The 14,825-nt window shown below is 36.2% G+C and overlaps 1 protein-coding gene across 2 annotated transcripts in view; it reads left to right on the plus strand.

Moving 5' to 3' along the window:
• Nucleotides 1–7,704, plus strand: part of LOC140165750 (regulator of G-protein signaling rgs-2-like) — a 54,253-nt gene extending 46,549 nt beyond the window's left edge. For both annotated transcript variants that reach the window (XM_072189069.1, XM_072189070.1), the window contains exon 6: nucleotides 2,653–7,704. In XM_072189069.1, the coding sequence (XP_072045170.1) occupies nucleotides 2,653–2,832 (180 nt within the window). In that variant the 3' untranslated portion in view covers nucleotides 2,833–7,704. The remainder of the gene's footprint in view (nucleotides 1–2,652) is intronic.
• Nucleotides 7,705–14,825: the final 7,121 nt, after the last annotated feature.

Here is a 14,825-nt window from a genome sequence, read left to right on the forward strand (position 1 = left end):
AATGTCATTAAGGACAATGACTGGTCACAGGAACCTAGTCTTACTATCAGTTGGAGTGTCATTTGGCATATTTAGTCTGAGTGTCTTGTACTGGTACGTCTTCTTTATCTTCAATTGTAGACGGTTCCCAGCTTTGAATTAGGTCAATTTGTCGGAATGCTTTATTTTGACGGCATAACCATATCACATAGCTGGTTCTGAGAGCAGTTTTATAGACCACATCCATGATGTTACGTCGTCTCTTTCCACTTGGTACTCCAAGAGCAGCGATGCAATTTGTCAGCGATGTGTTATAGATACCTCTGCTTCCAATTTCAATTGGGAAGTAGTGCGTACACCATCCCCTATTTTCGCAATTGGCTACAAGATCTTGGTATTTTCTGTAAGAGGTTTGTTGTATCTCTTGAAAGAGGCAGTGCTGGATTCCGGTAGGTTACACCATCTGCAGTGCGGAATTTGATAGTAGTCATATAGTTGGTATCTTCTGGAGGAATGTACGACTTCCGATCAGTGTCTGATCATGTCTCCAGTTGTATCTACCACTCTGCAGAGAATAGTCGCATCCATTTAAGATATGGAATAGAGTACAGTTATTATGATGACATAAATGGCAGGATCCAAGGTTGGTCTTTCCCCAGAGTTTCAAATTAGTTGGTGATGGAAGTTGGTCGTGGATGGCATTGACATGGAATGATAGGAACTCTGGTGTCCATACAAGATGTATCTACTTGCATGGCAGAGTCCCATCTGAGCCATTGTCCTTGCTTGGCGCAGCCATAGAGGTACACAAGCATGTCATCTTCATCTACGTCTTTTACCAGACTAGTGAGGCATTTCCTGTGTTCTTGGGGTTTCATGTCCCTTAATAGTTTCTGGTTCTTTTTGAAACGAAGTCCTGCTCAGTCTGTTTGACCTCTACAGAGTATCAGAATGTCGCTCTCTTTGTTCAAGTTCTCTGACTCCATTCCACCTTGATTGCTTTTCTTTTCTTTGGAGCCAGTATATTTCCCCATCTATAGAATACTTGTTGAGATGGTGCTTGGTGACTTGCATGCATTTTACGGAAGTGGTGACTTGGCTTAGGTGATGTGTCAAAATAAAGAGGAAATTGCCCAGAAGTGGTGATCCAGAGATCCATCTAAAGAAAACCACAGTGAAAGAAGGCAGTAGGTCTTCCAGAGATTACGAAATTATTTACAAAAACCCTGAAAATCTTGAAGTAAATAACTGCACTGATAGGTTACGTGACTACCTCAAAAAGGAATTTTATTTACGTCATGAAACGTTCTTATTGTTCATTACGCGTTATAAGTTTTTCACACAATACGGTAGTATCTTGCCATTGCAGTTGAACTTTTTCAGTCCCAGTGGTTTTCTTTCGATCACCACGTATGTGCGACTTTCTCCCGTCACTGTGATTTAACCAAGACAATAGTGGTACTAATGTGTTGGTACCCAATAATTTAATACTGAAGCCTTCGCCTTCTGGGTATTTTCTGGACCAAAGCTTCTCCGCGTTTTTGTATTCCCGCCCATTTTAAGTTCTTGTAACTTGTAATGGGATACGCTACCACATTTTCGACCTTGTGACAAAGCTAAATCTGAACTCATATGGGAAGAACATTGACAACTATTACATAATGTATAATCGACGGACCTGGTTGAGTGTTACCTTATTTTAAACAGAAACCCTGTATTTTGGGGATGTTGTTATCAGGCATGAGAATCAATTTCTTGTCGGAAACAATGTCAAAATTCCCGTAATGTTATTTTCCAGCCCATTTTCACGTCTTTTTGTCCAAGCTTACATGCTTTTCCAGCTTTTTTCATGAATGTGTAATGCTTATCAGCTTATGGGCATTATGTGCAGGAATCTTAACAGTACTGATTTCACAAAATAGACCTACGTTCGCATAGAAGAGAACACCTCCAGTATGATTCAATGCCCGAGTGGTGAAAAGAAAACAAAAAGACACTGACTTTATTGGTTTTCCATTCTATTGGTATTAAACATGCATTATGGACACATGTCAATGATACTATGCATACCAATTAGACCTTTGTTTTATCCCATAGATAATAACCAATTTATTAGTGACATCAACCTAATAATATCATCAATATTTCACTCGCTCGTAAAGCATTGATATCAGTTATAGCTTAGACACTAGTTGTGTCACGTGTCACCATTATATAGAGGGCAATTAATACGATATTGAGAAATTCGATCTCGACGTTGCGTAGGCCATATTATAGCGGACATAGGTATTATCGTGATTGCTTGTAGATAGACTCTGTCAATGTGCTTACTGTGGTTGACAGCACTGTACACATCTGTTCAGCTAATATCTATGTCCTAAGTAATATAATTATTGAGCTTGCGTCCATTGGTTATGCCATTCAAGGTTATAAATATTTGTAAAATGTTCTCTTAATTTGACCATAATAAGTAAGGGTAACCAACGTGTGTGTATTATTTCCCGATAGTAATGACGTCAACAATTTGACGCATCCGTGACATCATTGCGTCCGATTATGCATGGAAAAGTCTATAATTATACCCAGTTTTATCTACACTGGTGTGTGTGTTTCCACTCCAGCGCAAATTTTCAAATACTAATATAAATCATCATTCTCCTTTTAATTTTTCAGGTTAGTTTGGACTCACAAGTAAGAGAAGTAGTGAATAAAAACATGACGGAACCTAGTCCTACAACATTTGACGAGGCACAACAACAAATATATATTCTCATGCACAGGGACTCATTTCCGCGATTTGTCAACTCAAAAATGTTTAGAAATCTACTTGAGAAGGCAAGTCAAAATCAGTGAAGAAAACTGAATTGAAACTTTTTAAAAAAGTGAATTCAATTAGACTTCAATTTGACATTGGCACGTATTTAATGAAATAATGAAGGAACCACTTAGAATTTCTGGTTCGTGTTATTTTTACAGTGCAATGTTGTTTTCCGCAACGACCAGGGCAGTTGGTACCCTAACTTACTGCTTATACTTTAGCAGTAATCATCTTTTTATCAATAGATATTTTGAATGCAGCGGCTTTATTTCATGTGTTAACGCATTTCTCTAGTTGCAGCGTAGTTGAACATTTAGACGCCAACCATTGCATAGGGATATTTTCCAGGCTTGATTTCATGTCACGTGACTACCGCCATTTTTGTTCCTGTGATTCCCGCTAGGAAGGCCGGAATTGCGGCTAGCCGCTGTTGTCGTGTGAGATACAACAAAATAACGACATGATGAGCGTTTGTATGTGATGCTGTTTTTCATTTACCACGCATGCGTATAAGCAAGTTCTCAGGGACTCCAAATAGCTGACCTCTTCTCTGTAACTTTCTCCACCAAAAAGTTACAATTTCTATGGAAAACGCTACAAATGTCTGCACCTGACAGTCTTGACGACAGATTAAACAGTAACTACATCAGACCAAGTAGTCGTTGAGGACGGATTGGCATGAATAATATTGCAGGGTTGGTACAGCAATTGTGAGCAATGTGCTGCGACGGTCATAATTGCGTTTTCAGTTTCTGTCTCGCCAGCAGATAAAACAATAATTATACCTTTTTATCCATATTGGTGCAGAAAGCCGACTACACATTTGGACATGTATTTTTTTTAAACATGGATAGTAACAAATAATACATAAGATTGTATTTGTTTTGATCTGTTGATGAATTGGATGTTGTTAGACTAATATAGAAAAAGGCGCGATGAATGCTGTATTAGAATTTTACGTTTTTGTATAAACGTAAATTATTTTCCATTTATGTGGTATATTAAAGTGTTCTGATTTGAATGTGTTCCTCATAAGTGCAAAAAAAGATATTTTTTGAAATGTAGAGTCATACGCGGGTCATTCAAAATGATGTACCGTATAAAATTGACGTTTTGTAAATAGTAGCCTTTTGAAATATTCATGATTATACATTAAAGTTTCACCTACAAAACGAGTATCATACATTTTTCAGATTTTGCGGTGTGATCAAGACAATAAGCAAGTTTGATAAAAACCCATGAGTATCATCGTGGATAATAACAGAAGGCTGTCATATTGACGCAAGCAGACACTTTTTGAATGACCCTCGTGTATTTCTTAAAAGAAGCAAGTTAAAACATATGTGCAACAGATGATATCCTTTTCTTCGAAGTTTTTATAGCATTTAAATGTGTACCCAAACGTGGATGTATGATTTTAGTGGCTCCACCGTGCGAATCGTTCTTCTTGAAATTGCGAAAATGCAATATTTTATTTACACCAATTTGTAACAAGACTAGTTATTTTAGTACGCTAAAATTGCACATGAAAACCCTTTTTATCAACTGTTTGCATAATGTGCCAACGTGAAAGATAATGGCTTAAACAATAATCCACTATCAAGGTGACTTTTCGCCGTAGATGTAACAGGATTAATTACCATAGTGAAAAGTTATTAATTTTTGAATATATTGCCCCGCATTAGACGCATTAGAATAGGCATAAATAGAGGTTGTGCATATGACGTATCATACCTTAAATATGGCGGACTACTCAAATCCATTCAACAAAAGCATGATTGCAATCTACCGCAACAGTTCGTCTAACACACATAACGAACGCACCACGAGGTTGATGACAACATTTGATTGAATGGACTGCACTGCGCCATGATTACGGTGAAGGACACCGGTTCAAATCCTTTGTTTGGAGCCAATCGATAAAAGCATACAGGGCCTCTATACCTGGATCGCAATTCTATAGAAATTTTAAATTATGCTGATTCGTGTCAAAAATTGCCGTGATACGGCGAATCCACTCGTTCTTCAGCAGCTACGCATGGCGATTTTGTTCGAGATAGGCCGAGCAACTCAGGCTAAGCATATCACTTACATGATATGAGATACCGCAACGTTTCCATACATACACTGTTATACGATCTGCGCATGCTCAGTGCCCCATATGGTGTTGCCATTACAAGAAAATTCGATTTGTTTCAGGTAAAACCCAGGTTTTGTTTTCAATTAACTCACTGGAATTTCAATTAACTAAGATACGATTATCGTTTTCTTTCAACACATAAATTTTACTGCATTTTCACCAAAATGTTTTTAAATCGTACGATAACAATGTGATATATTCAACTGTTTGAGAATTATAATCATATGAAAGAACAGGCATAGCCCATTCAGCTCAGATCCACGTGCGCAAGCACCGGCTATAGAATATTAAATCACAAGTCTATAATACACAGCACCATAGTGAGATACTATGCAACTTTCTTTATCTGCGTCAATAATAGAATATTGATTTAAATGGAATTGAATACATGTATTAAGACGTGATTCATTTCAGGGAAAAAATATTTATTATACACGTTGTCGACACTGTGCACTACTCACACCTGTACGGTTAGTGTCTTTGAAAAGAGCGGTATTGTATTTACTCTATTATTGCACAAATACACAAACATGACAGGTGATGAGTGCAGCCAACTTGTAGTGCAGGGCAATACATTCAAAATTTATATTCATCTATTGCTATGGTAATTAATTCTGTAACATCACTACTTCTACAGCCAATATGTCAGGGCTAGCGCGCACAAAATGTAATGATGCGGGGATGAGAAGGAGGTTGATGGTGATAAAGCAATCATTATAGTAGTTTTGAAAAAGAGCGTCGTAGGCTTTATGATGGTGTTGTGTTGTTGAAACCATGTTCGCATCGAAGTTACTTGCAATGGCATATGCTATTACACAACAATACACCAAACGCATTGTGATTTCGTTCATTTACAAGGAAGCAACATTTTAATGAAATGTCCGTTTTTAATTTACGTTTGTGTGCTCGCGTTCCTCGATGGCGACAATTGGTTTAAAACAAGAAATATCCGCTTATCACAGAATTCTCAAGCACCATGTTGTCTGAATTTCAAAACAGAAAATCTACAATGACCGTGAGGGTCATGCGAGCGTTTTACTTCCGGTGCGTATAGCATCCTATTTTGTTATTCTATATATTAAACTATTCTATTTGAAAACCATACACCTCCTATGGCAGACTTGACCTTAATCATCCACACAGGGAGTATGGCTTTCAAATGGGGTCACCTGAATGGGTGACTCTATTTGAAATCATAGGGGGTGTACGGATTTCAATCGGAATAGTCCATTTTCTACAGTGCATCAAAATATAGATTGTGATGCCATTCATTATACACACGCCATGCACACCAAAGGGAAGCACGTGTAACACGTTGCACTAATTACATGTATGTCTACTGTCTTTTGGACTAACAACAATTTGTAAGTGATATTTGAAGAACTTTTAACTGCATCATTTCTTGTTACCAAGTCTCTGTCGAGGTAATGACAACTGGAATTGTTTTGTTTGTTTTTACAATGTTACCCTATTGTCATTCAAGGTTTCACGGCAAGCTGAAAATGCCGAATCTTTCAGTGTCCCAATGTGATCCGCATTCTCAGCAATGCAGACCTTTTTGCAGTTTTGCGCCAAACTGTTTTATATAAAAAATCAAATTACTAAGTAAGTTTATATTTTCAATCCATTATACAACTCGATTATACAACTCATTTGTTTAAGATTTTATCATTAATTTTTCATGCAATCTTTATAATAGCTTTACCACGTATTTTAATTAAGAACAAGTGTATTATTTGAAACCTATACATTGTGTTACTTGTATTGTTCAGTAGAGGTGCGAATCAAGTTGAATAGGTACATCGACCAATTAATGATTTGGCAATTTCGACAGACATTGTAAACGGTCAGAATCGGTCAAAGCCAAAAACTACTTTTTGCAATATTAAATGAAGTATTAATGCCACTATGTATTTCAGTTTTAATTTTGGTTTGATTTAACCATAAATCTATAGTGGACAAATACTGTAATTGTGACATTTTTCATTATTAGGCCTAAGCAAAAGGGATTTGAAAAGTGCTATGTATACCCTCTCTATGAGTATGTATCATTGAAACAGGTAATTGAACCAACTGGTTAGATACACACTAGCCTCAACCAAGCTGATAATAATAAAGGTACTTTCAGAGACCCACCAAGGACCAAACATATCTGTAGTCAAATTGTCTGAAGATGCTTAAAAATGATTGATAAATCGATCGGAAGAATACCGTTACATCTTTTATTTTTGGGACATATCGACATATTGAATATTAAGAAATCTGGAAGGTTATAATGTCCGACTTTCAGATAGTTACTCCTATTCGACTGGCTCTCTGAATGTCCCTTTATGAAAGGGATGTACGAATTTGAACATCTTATGACAATATATTATGGGTACTTAGTCCATGAGATGTTTTTGTCTACACAAGATTATTGTTTAATTTCTGCATCTTGTTCATCATTGGTAAATATAAAGCACAATATGTTTAACCCCATCATCAAAAATAAGATTAATTTGAGATATATATTCGCAATATTGGAGAAAGAAGTCATTCAAACTAAAAAACGTTTTCAACGACTCAACTGCTATACCAAATATGACCAAGGCCACAAAATAGCTCCATTTAAGCTTACTGTGTCGATTACACGTCATCTTTGGTCGATCCATCAACTGGAACATTAGGTTTTACTGCCCGAACAGAAGTATTCATGTCTCACATCCCTTTTCAACCAAATCGACGGTAATAACTCTTGTAGTGAGGGATCAACATTTAACCACAAATTGCCTCAAAACTAATCCCAGGTCAGGACCCAACTGTGTCAATTCATGACAGATTGTGTTCAATTCTCTTCAGGCAGTGAAACCTAATGCTTGAAGCCGTATCGCTGTCGTAGTGCACGTTAGAATATGACCGGTGCCACGTCAACTGGATCACGCTTTCTTTGTTACGAACCACTGATCGAAATGATCACAACACAAAGCCCATGGCATATCAAAATTCGGAACAGGTGTATGAGCCAAGGCTTGGAGCAGTAACCAATCATGGTTACTAACGTGCACTACGACAGCGAATACCTGTGTATCGAAAGACTGAGGTAATTATCTCTATTATTTGTTGATCAGTTTCACAAGCAGGTAACATGTTTCTGTGGTAAGATTAATTTAATTTTTTTAATTCATATAAATAATGTATGTTTAAGCAATATGGGTTTAAAATTACTGCTATAATTATGTAGTTACAATGTTAATGACAATGTATAAATCATTAAGTAAGTTGCTTGGTTCATTTATTGACCAATAACATTTTCTTGGAAATGTTAATGCTTTACCTTAGTACGCCACAGAAACAAACAACTAAGGAGCAAATTACAGTAATTGAACTATAGGGTGTGGCAAAAAAACGCCTTTTTTTGTCGGATCGATTTGTAACTCTCCGAGAATTTACTGTTGTATATACTACTATCGAAGCATTTTTCGCCCAGGCAGTAGATTTTAACAAAATCTCTACTTATTTGCTATTTCTTACTTTATAACTCCATATAGAGAAATCAGTCAGATCAACGTGGGAAAAGTAGGCATTCAGATGGCATCATAGCCAATATTAAACACATTGGGTATTTTGTTCAGACCCTTTAGAACATTTCCAGATAGCAATTCGTCTCAAATTAGCTACCATATAGTTTTGCTAAAGACTAGTATGTAGCATGCTTCGATCTGACTGATCATATTTCAGCACAATAGTATTATGTACCCTAGTAACATTCCCCGAGAGTTCCAAGTTGATCCGAGAAAAAAGTGCTTTCCGCCACACCCTATATTGAACATCCCCCTGGCGATTTTTTTTGTCTCGTCTCCAGATTCTCGTGTTTTATTCAGTGAATACCTCATGTGCACACAATGTTATTATTTTCCCATTTATTGTTGCTTATAACAAAACTAACGCCTTTGATTTCGTATAGTCCAATATAATGCTGAACTCAATCTGGCTTATGTGAAACGAACATATACGTGTTACTGTGAGAAGTATAAGTTTATCATGCCATATAAGGCTAGCAAATGTACTTTTTGTGGACAAAGTGGCGTAAATGCCAAGAATCGTTTATAATAAGTGGCTCATACAGGAGTCATGTAAATAATTACATTGTTGTCGTAATATACAATTTTGTAGCCGCCACTTCAGAAAAAAATCGAACGGGACCAAATTTACCGCTGTGTGCTTGTTTGTCACTAAGTATATAGTTACGTTATCATTTGTTGTTCAAGTTACATTAGAAAACATCAGTAGTAAAAAAACAGTAGTATTAATGTCTGATATACCTCTTTACAACATGACAAGAAATCGCTAGATTGAACTCTAACTACACTTATAATACTGTTTATGTTTTGGTACTAAAATTTAGAAGCAAGACGAGTACTAGACAACTTTGATGTGATCGTTTTTTTTATAATAGTGGGGCTGTGGTGGTACCGTTCAATAATAGTGAAATGTGTGTGCATTATAACCTAAAAGTATGCACATTCAGAGATTTCTGTCTTGACTTTATAAATTCTAATACCCCTCCCTTTAAATATAAGGCAATATCGTGAAATAGGTTGATCAAACGGTGGGCATTGTTTTGCTCGGTTGCTGTATTGCAATCACTGCTTTTCTTTACCACCATTTTTGTTTATCGACTTTTTTGACGATAATGTCAGATTTTTATTTGTATTGAGTTATTTCTAGGTATGAATGCGTCAATGATTAAGCAAGAATATTTAAAGTATCTTGCAATGATGTTTATTTGGGCATAATCATACCTAAAATTTTATACATAGTTTCTCACACAATACAAACCAACCCGGCAACACTGTATTTTTTTCTGAGCTCAGTATAACAATATTTCTAATTGACCAAAGTAGATTGCAAGTCTTGCGTGCAATGAAGCAGTTATTTGTAAGAATGTTGTACTGCTTGGTTTATAAAAATGTTTAGATATGTCATGTAAAGCAAATGCAGACTCCTTTGCTCATGTTATGTACCGTTTGTTAAAAGTAATAACATATAAACTTATCAGACACAAAAACTTACAAAACCACTATACAATATCAGTCCCAGGTAAATAGTTCTTTATTGCCACTCCACTTTGATACGTTAATATTTTATGAGAGTCTAGCCCCAGTCGATTTGCATATACACGCAATAAATCATGTGCGCGAGGTTAATATTACTACCTGGGATGGAGACTACGTTTCACATAATTAAAGCGGTTCCGATCCCAGTTGCACTTTGTTTTCCCGAACGACAATGGGCCTGGCATTATTACATTCCTTCGCTTGTAAAACACACACATGCACAACCGTGATAGTATAATTAATATTTGCGCATGCGTTGTATCACATTGCGCATGACTCCATCAAACGTGCCAAATTGACGAAAATTACCTGTTATAGGTCATTAGTAGCGCGTAAAGCTATGATTCGACATCTTAAAGCCATACCGTAAAACCTCGTCTACAAGCATATAGAGTGTTTTTGATGAAAGCTGAATTAATATGAAACAGCCGTGAATATGCCAATACAATAGATTGGTTTTACAATAGTACTTGTTTGTATATGCTTGTATCGGTAATTTATTTGCTCAAACTCCATAATGTTATAATGATGTCGATGGATGGCGCCTGGATTAATTTAGCTTTCATCAAAAATACTCTATATGCTTGTAGACGAAGTTTTACAGTATTGTAACATAATCTCCGATCAATAATGAACCTTGCCTCGGACCGTATCTGTTAATGCGGCCCGTTATGGTTGCAAAAAGAAATTAAACGTGCGCGGGCGGGAAGGTCATAACGCATCAAAAGAACCGACATGTGTCACGTTCGACAGAGTGGCCAGCATCGGCGACATATGCGATAGGAATTTTCTTTGTAGGCCTATTGTCTCATCTATTTGGGCCAGAATTAAAGAGGACATAGCTGACAGAGAAGAACATTTTGTGGTGATAAATACAATTCTATTTCTTATGGAAATATTATACGTTACAATATGGCTTTATTATCCGCCAAAAATATGACAGGCGTAATGATGTCCCACTATTTTGATACAATAATTTTAAACAGTAGAGGCATTTCAATGTATCACATTCTGTGCCCTGTGATATATTTGATTGTATATATTTCACGGGTGAGCCAACAACACATCTCATTATACAAATAAATTTGAGTCTAGTAGGTACACAAGAGCACTTGCTATGCTTACAATATTTTGATTGCTTTATTGTAGCATTAAGGGCTGGGGTATGAACGTTTGGACAGTATTTATTTTGGGACATTAGAGCACATCAGACATATCGAATTGCATTCTGAATACGAAGAATGTCATTCTGATATCAAATAATTTTGATATTTTGAAATTCGCAATTTGATACACATTTTATGGCAAATCATTAAAATTGATATTTTTGATATTTAACAGTACTTGAAGTAAACTTTATAAATCTGATGATTTATACTTAAAGTGTATGTAGGTGGGATGAAAAGCCGACGATCAATTGAAAATTTTGACCTTTCGTATTGAAGATATGGATTTTTTTTCCAAAACACCAAAAAAAAAAAAAAAGGTCTTTTTGGGGACAAAAATCCATATCTTCAATATGAAAGGTCAACATTTTCAATTGACCGTCGGCTTTTCCTCCCTGCTACATACACTTTAAGAATATGTCATTAGATTTATATAATTTACTTCGAGGACTGTTATATATCAAAATGTGAAAAATATCAAATTTTTATAATTTGTCATAAAATTTGTATTATATTGTGATTTTCAAAAATGAAAATTATTTGATATCAGAAAGACATGCTTCGTATTCAGAATGCAATTCGATAGTCTGATGTGCTCTCATGTCCCACAAAAATACTGTCGAAACGCAATAAACGCTCAATTTAGATCCCTTAAGAGTGTCATAATTTAAAACGTGTATTATGATACTTTTATGGGATCTTTGTGCATTTCAATATGCCTCCCCTCTAGTATTTTGTCCCCTAGCTCTGTGCGGACTGACGAATAGCATGTTAAAACGTTGGTTGTCCTTTGCGATGACCTTGATTTATCCCCGTTTAATCTGTACCCTACTAAAACTAACCCATTTTAAAATCCAAATGCTCCTTCTGCATGAGTTTAGCAGCAATATCAATCAAGCTATAGGCATATGTCAATCCCACAAATGTTATTCTTTGTTATGAGCTCAATAGTTTGTTTTTTCAGCGCCGCTCTACCAAGTCTGCAAGTTGCTACTTTTTGGTATTTTGCACTACTTATTTGTCCACAGCTCATCATTCATTTAAAGCAAAACAAAACAAACACATTATTACAACTGTCAGTCTCTTCCCTAATTCAAAACCTCTCGCATGATATAAGATTCATTCTATTGATAAGGTGAAGTTTGCAACCAGTAGGACAATTTAGGACAAATTCGTCAAATGATTTTGATTTGATAAGTATACCCAGCGAGGGAATGTCGACATTGCTGTAGACATTGTTTGGGTGCTTCCGCAAGAGACTTCACACAAAAATAGAGAGATGGTCGATCGTGTGCTCACGCATGCTTAGTGATGCATGGACGACTGTGCACCTAAAATGTATGGGTACAGGACCGCAGAAAAGTTTTCATATGGTATTCGTCTGAGAAAACCTTTGTTGTGATTCAGATTTTACTTGCACAATAGTCACGTTGTACCAATTCGTGGTATTGTCACGTGGTAATGAACACTTAGTTTAGTTGCAAAACCATTTTTTTAAGGTCGTGCAATTTTATGTTTGTTAGGCCTGTAACCACGTTATAACTCTGTTGAAGGCCTTCAAATTGGTGACCAAAAAAGACACCTTTCTGAACATGGACAAAATCATATATTGATTTGCACATACTTCATACGTGCCGTTTATGAAGGCAATAGATTTGTAAGGACATGGTCCCTATTTCCTAGATGACATTGTTTGTGCGTTCTTGGATCCCGTATCATTTTGTAATAGAATTCTACATTTTAGCATCTGGTATAGAATTTGTACAGGTGCAACAGTCGCAATTATTGTTTGCTTTTTAAGTGTTACCATAAGTACAAAGGTGATCGGTATTTGATATCACAGAGATCACTTAAATTTGAATCACAATATGGAAACAATAGATGAAACCCACAAGTTACAGTTGCCATTGTTTTTTATTTAGAAATAACCAAAGGAGCTCTAAAACCATTTAAAGTAGTAATTTTACTAGAACCAATTCAATACTATACTCTGAAAATTCAAAACAAAATATTGTTTTCATACTTTGTTAATTACAATATATGTATATTGGTTATCAAGGGCGTGTTTGTGCTTTATTAGGCACTTGCGGAACTACAATTGTAATATTAAAACATTTGAAACTATTATAGGAGGACTACTTTTTTTACCAAGCTGACATTCTGTGTGTCGTTGGGCTATTCCGGGTGAAATCCATACACCTATATGGAAGAGGGAGTGTGAATTTCAAATGGGGTTTCCTAAATGGTTGACTCCATTTGAAGTCTCCATCCCCTTTGTGGGAGATTCTTCTGGTTTATGGATATCAAAGAATTAGCGAATTATTTAATGATATACCTGTATGTATGTTTGAAAAACAATACCTTCAAATTTTATGAAATAATTTAGATGCTTTTTACACTTTTTGGGTTTGTATAAGCGTTTATGCGTAAGTCAATGGTGATAGTGGCCGTTGAGGGTGCTATAAGTATAACATCTTTAACTAGTAACAAACGCACGGCGCATGCGCGAGCCGGGAAATTCAGTTTTGGTTTTGAAACGTAAACAAAGCTGAATATCAAAACGACTCCATGCAGAAAATCACTTCTTTTTATAAAACTAAGCAAAATTACAACAATTACTTTAGGGAATATAAACACCAAAGTCATATCTAGCACATATGTCAAAAGAAAATTCACCAGATAAGCGAAGGGTCGAATTTTCGGTCAAAAAAATTTCGAAAAAATCATATTTTTTGGCCTTAAAACTTGGCCATAAAAATTCCCGTACACCACCAATTTCATGATTTTTGTCCTCAAAAATTAACTGAGTAATCCTCATAGTGTTTTCAAGTCAATTCCCCGGGAGACGGAGAAACGGACATATAGAAAAAAGATATTTAATTTTATTTAATTTAATCCACAAATTGACACCTGAGTCGGGGCGTTGCAAACGTGTCGTACATGTGTAGGGACCGATTCTACAGCAAGCTTGAACTTCCCGGCTCGCGCATGTGCCCTGCGTTTGTTACTAGTTAATAACATCTATTTGTGCACAACATGCAGCGTCAAAATTAGGTATTTAATTCTATGATTCTATAATCAGTGGTCCATGAATGTCATATACCTCGATGGTTACCATGGTTACAATCAAGAGAGACACATTGTATCAAATTTGGCAACTTTGTAGATCATGTTTTTGCACACGGAGCTTATTAATTACGTACTCACAAAGTGTCGTGTGCACACAGTATAGTGCTTTTGTCCAAGTGCAATCAATCAGTGACGTCAGTGTATATTGAGCGCAGCTTCAAATCGCGAGTTTCGCTCAAATCGCTGGCGTCCATTGCGCGTTGAGAGATGCTATGCGCTCGCGAAACAGCTGCCTCAATTCGTTGATGTAACTGATTGTATAAAATCATTATTCATTATGATATCGGAATGTTATTTTAGGGCCTTTCTTACTTTACGTTCCAACATTGCATTTATGCATGCGTATCAAATAAGTGAAAGTAACTCTTGAAAACCTCCGCATATACCAAAAACCACATCCCATAAACCCACACACCCCCCCACCATCCTTAAACCCACATCCCCACCTCACACACTTTTTAAAAACGGCAGATCAATTTTATATTATATATATATAA

This window comes from Amphiura filiformis, chromosome 12 (assembly GCF_039555335.1).
Source record: "Amphiura filiformis chromosome 12, Afil_fr2py, whole genome shotgun sequence".
Taxonomy (NCBI): Eukaryota; Metazoa; Echinodermata; class Ophiuroidea; order Amphilepidida; family Amphiuridae; genus Amphiura; species Amphiura filiformis.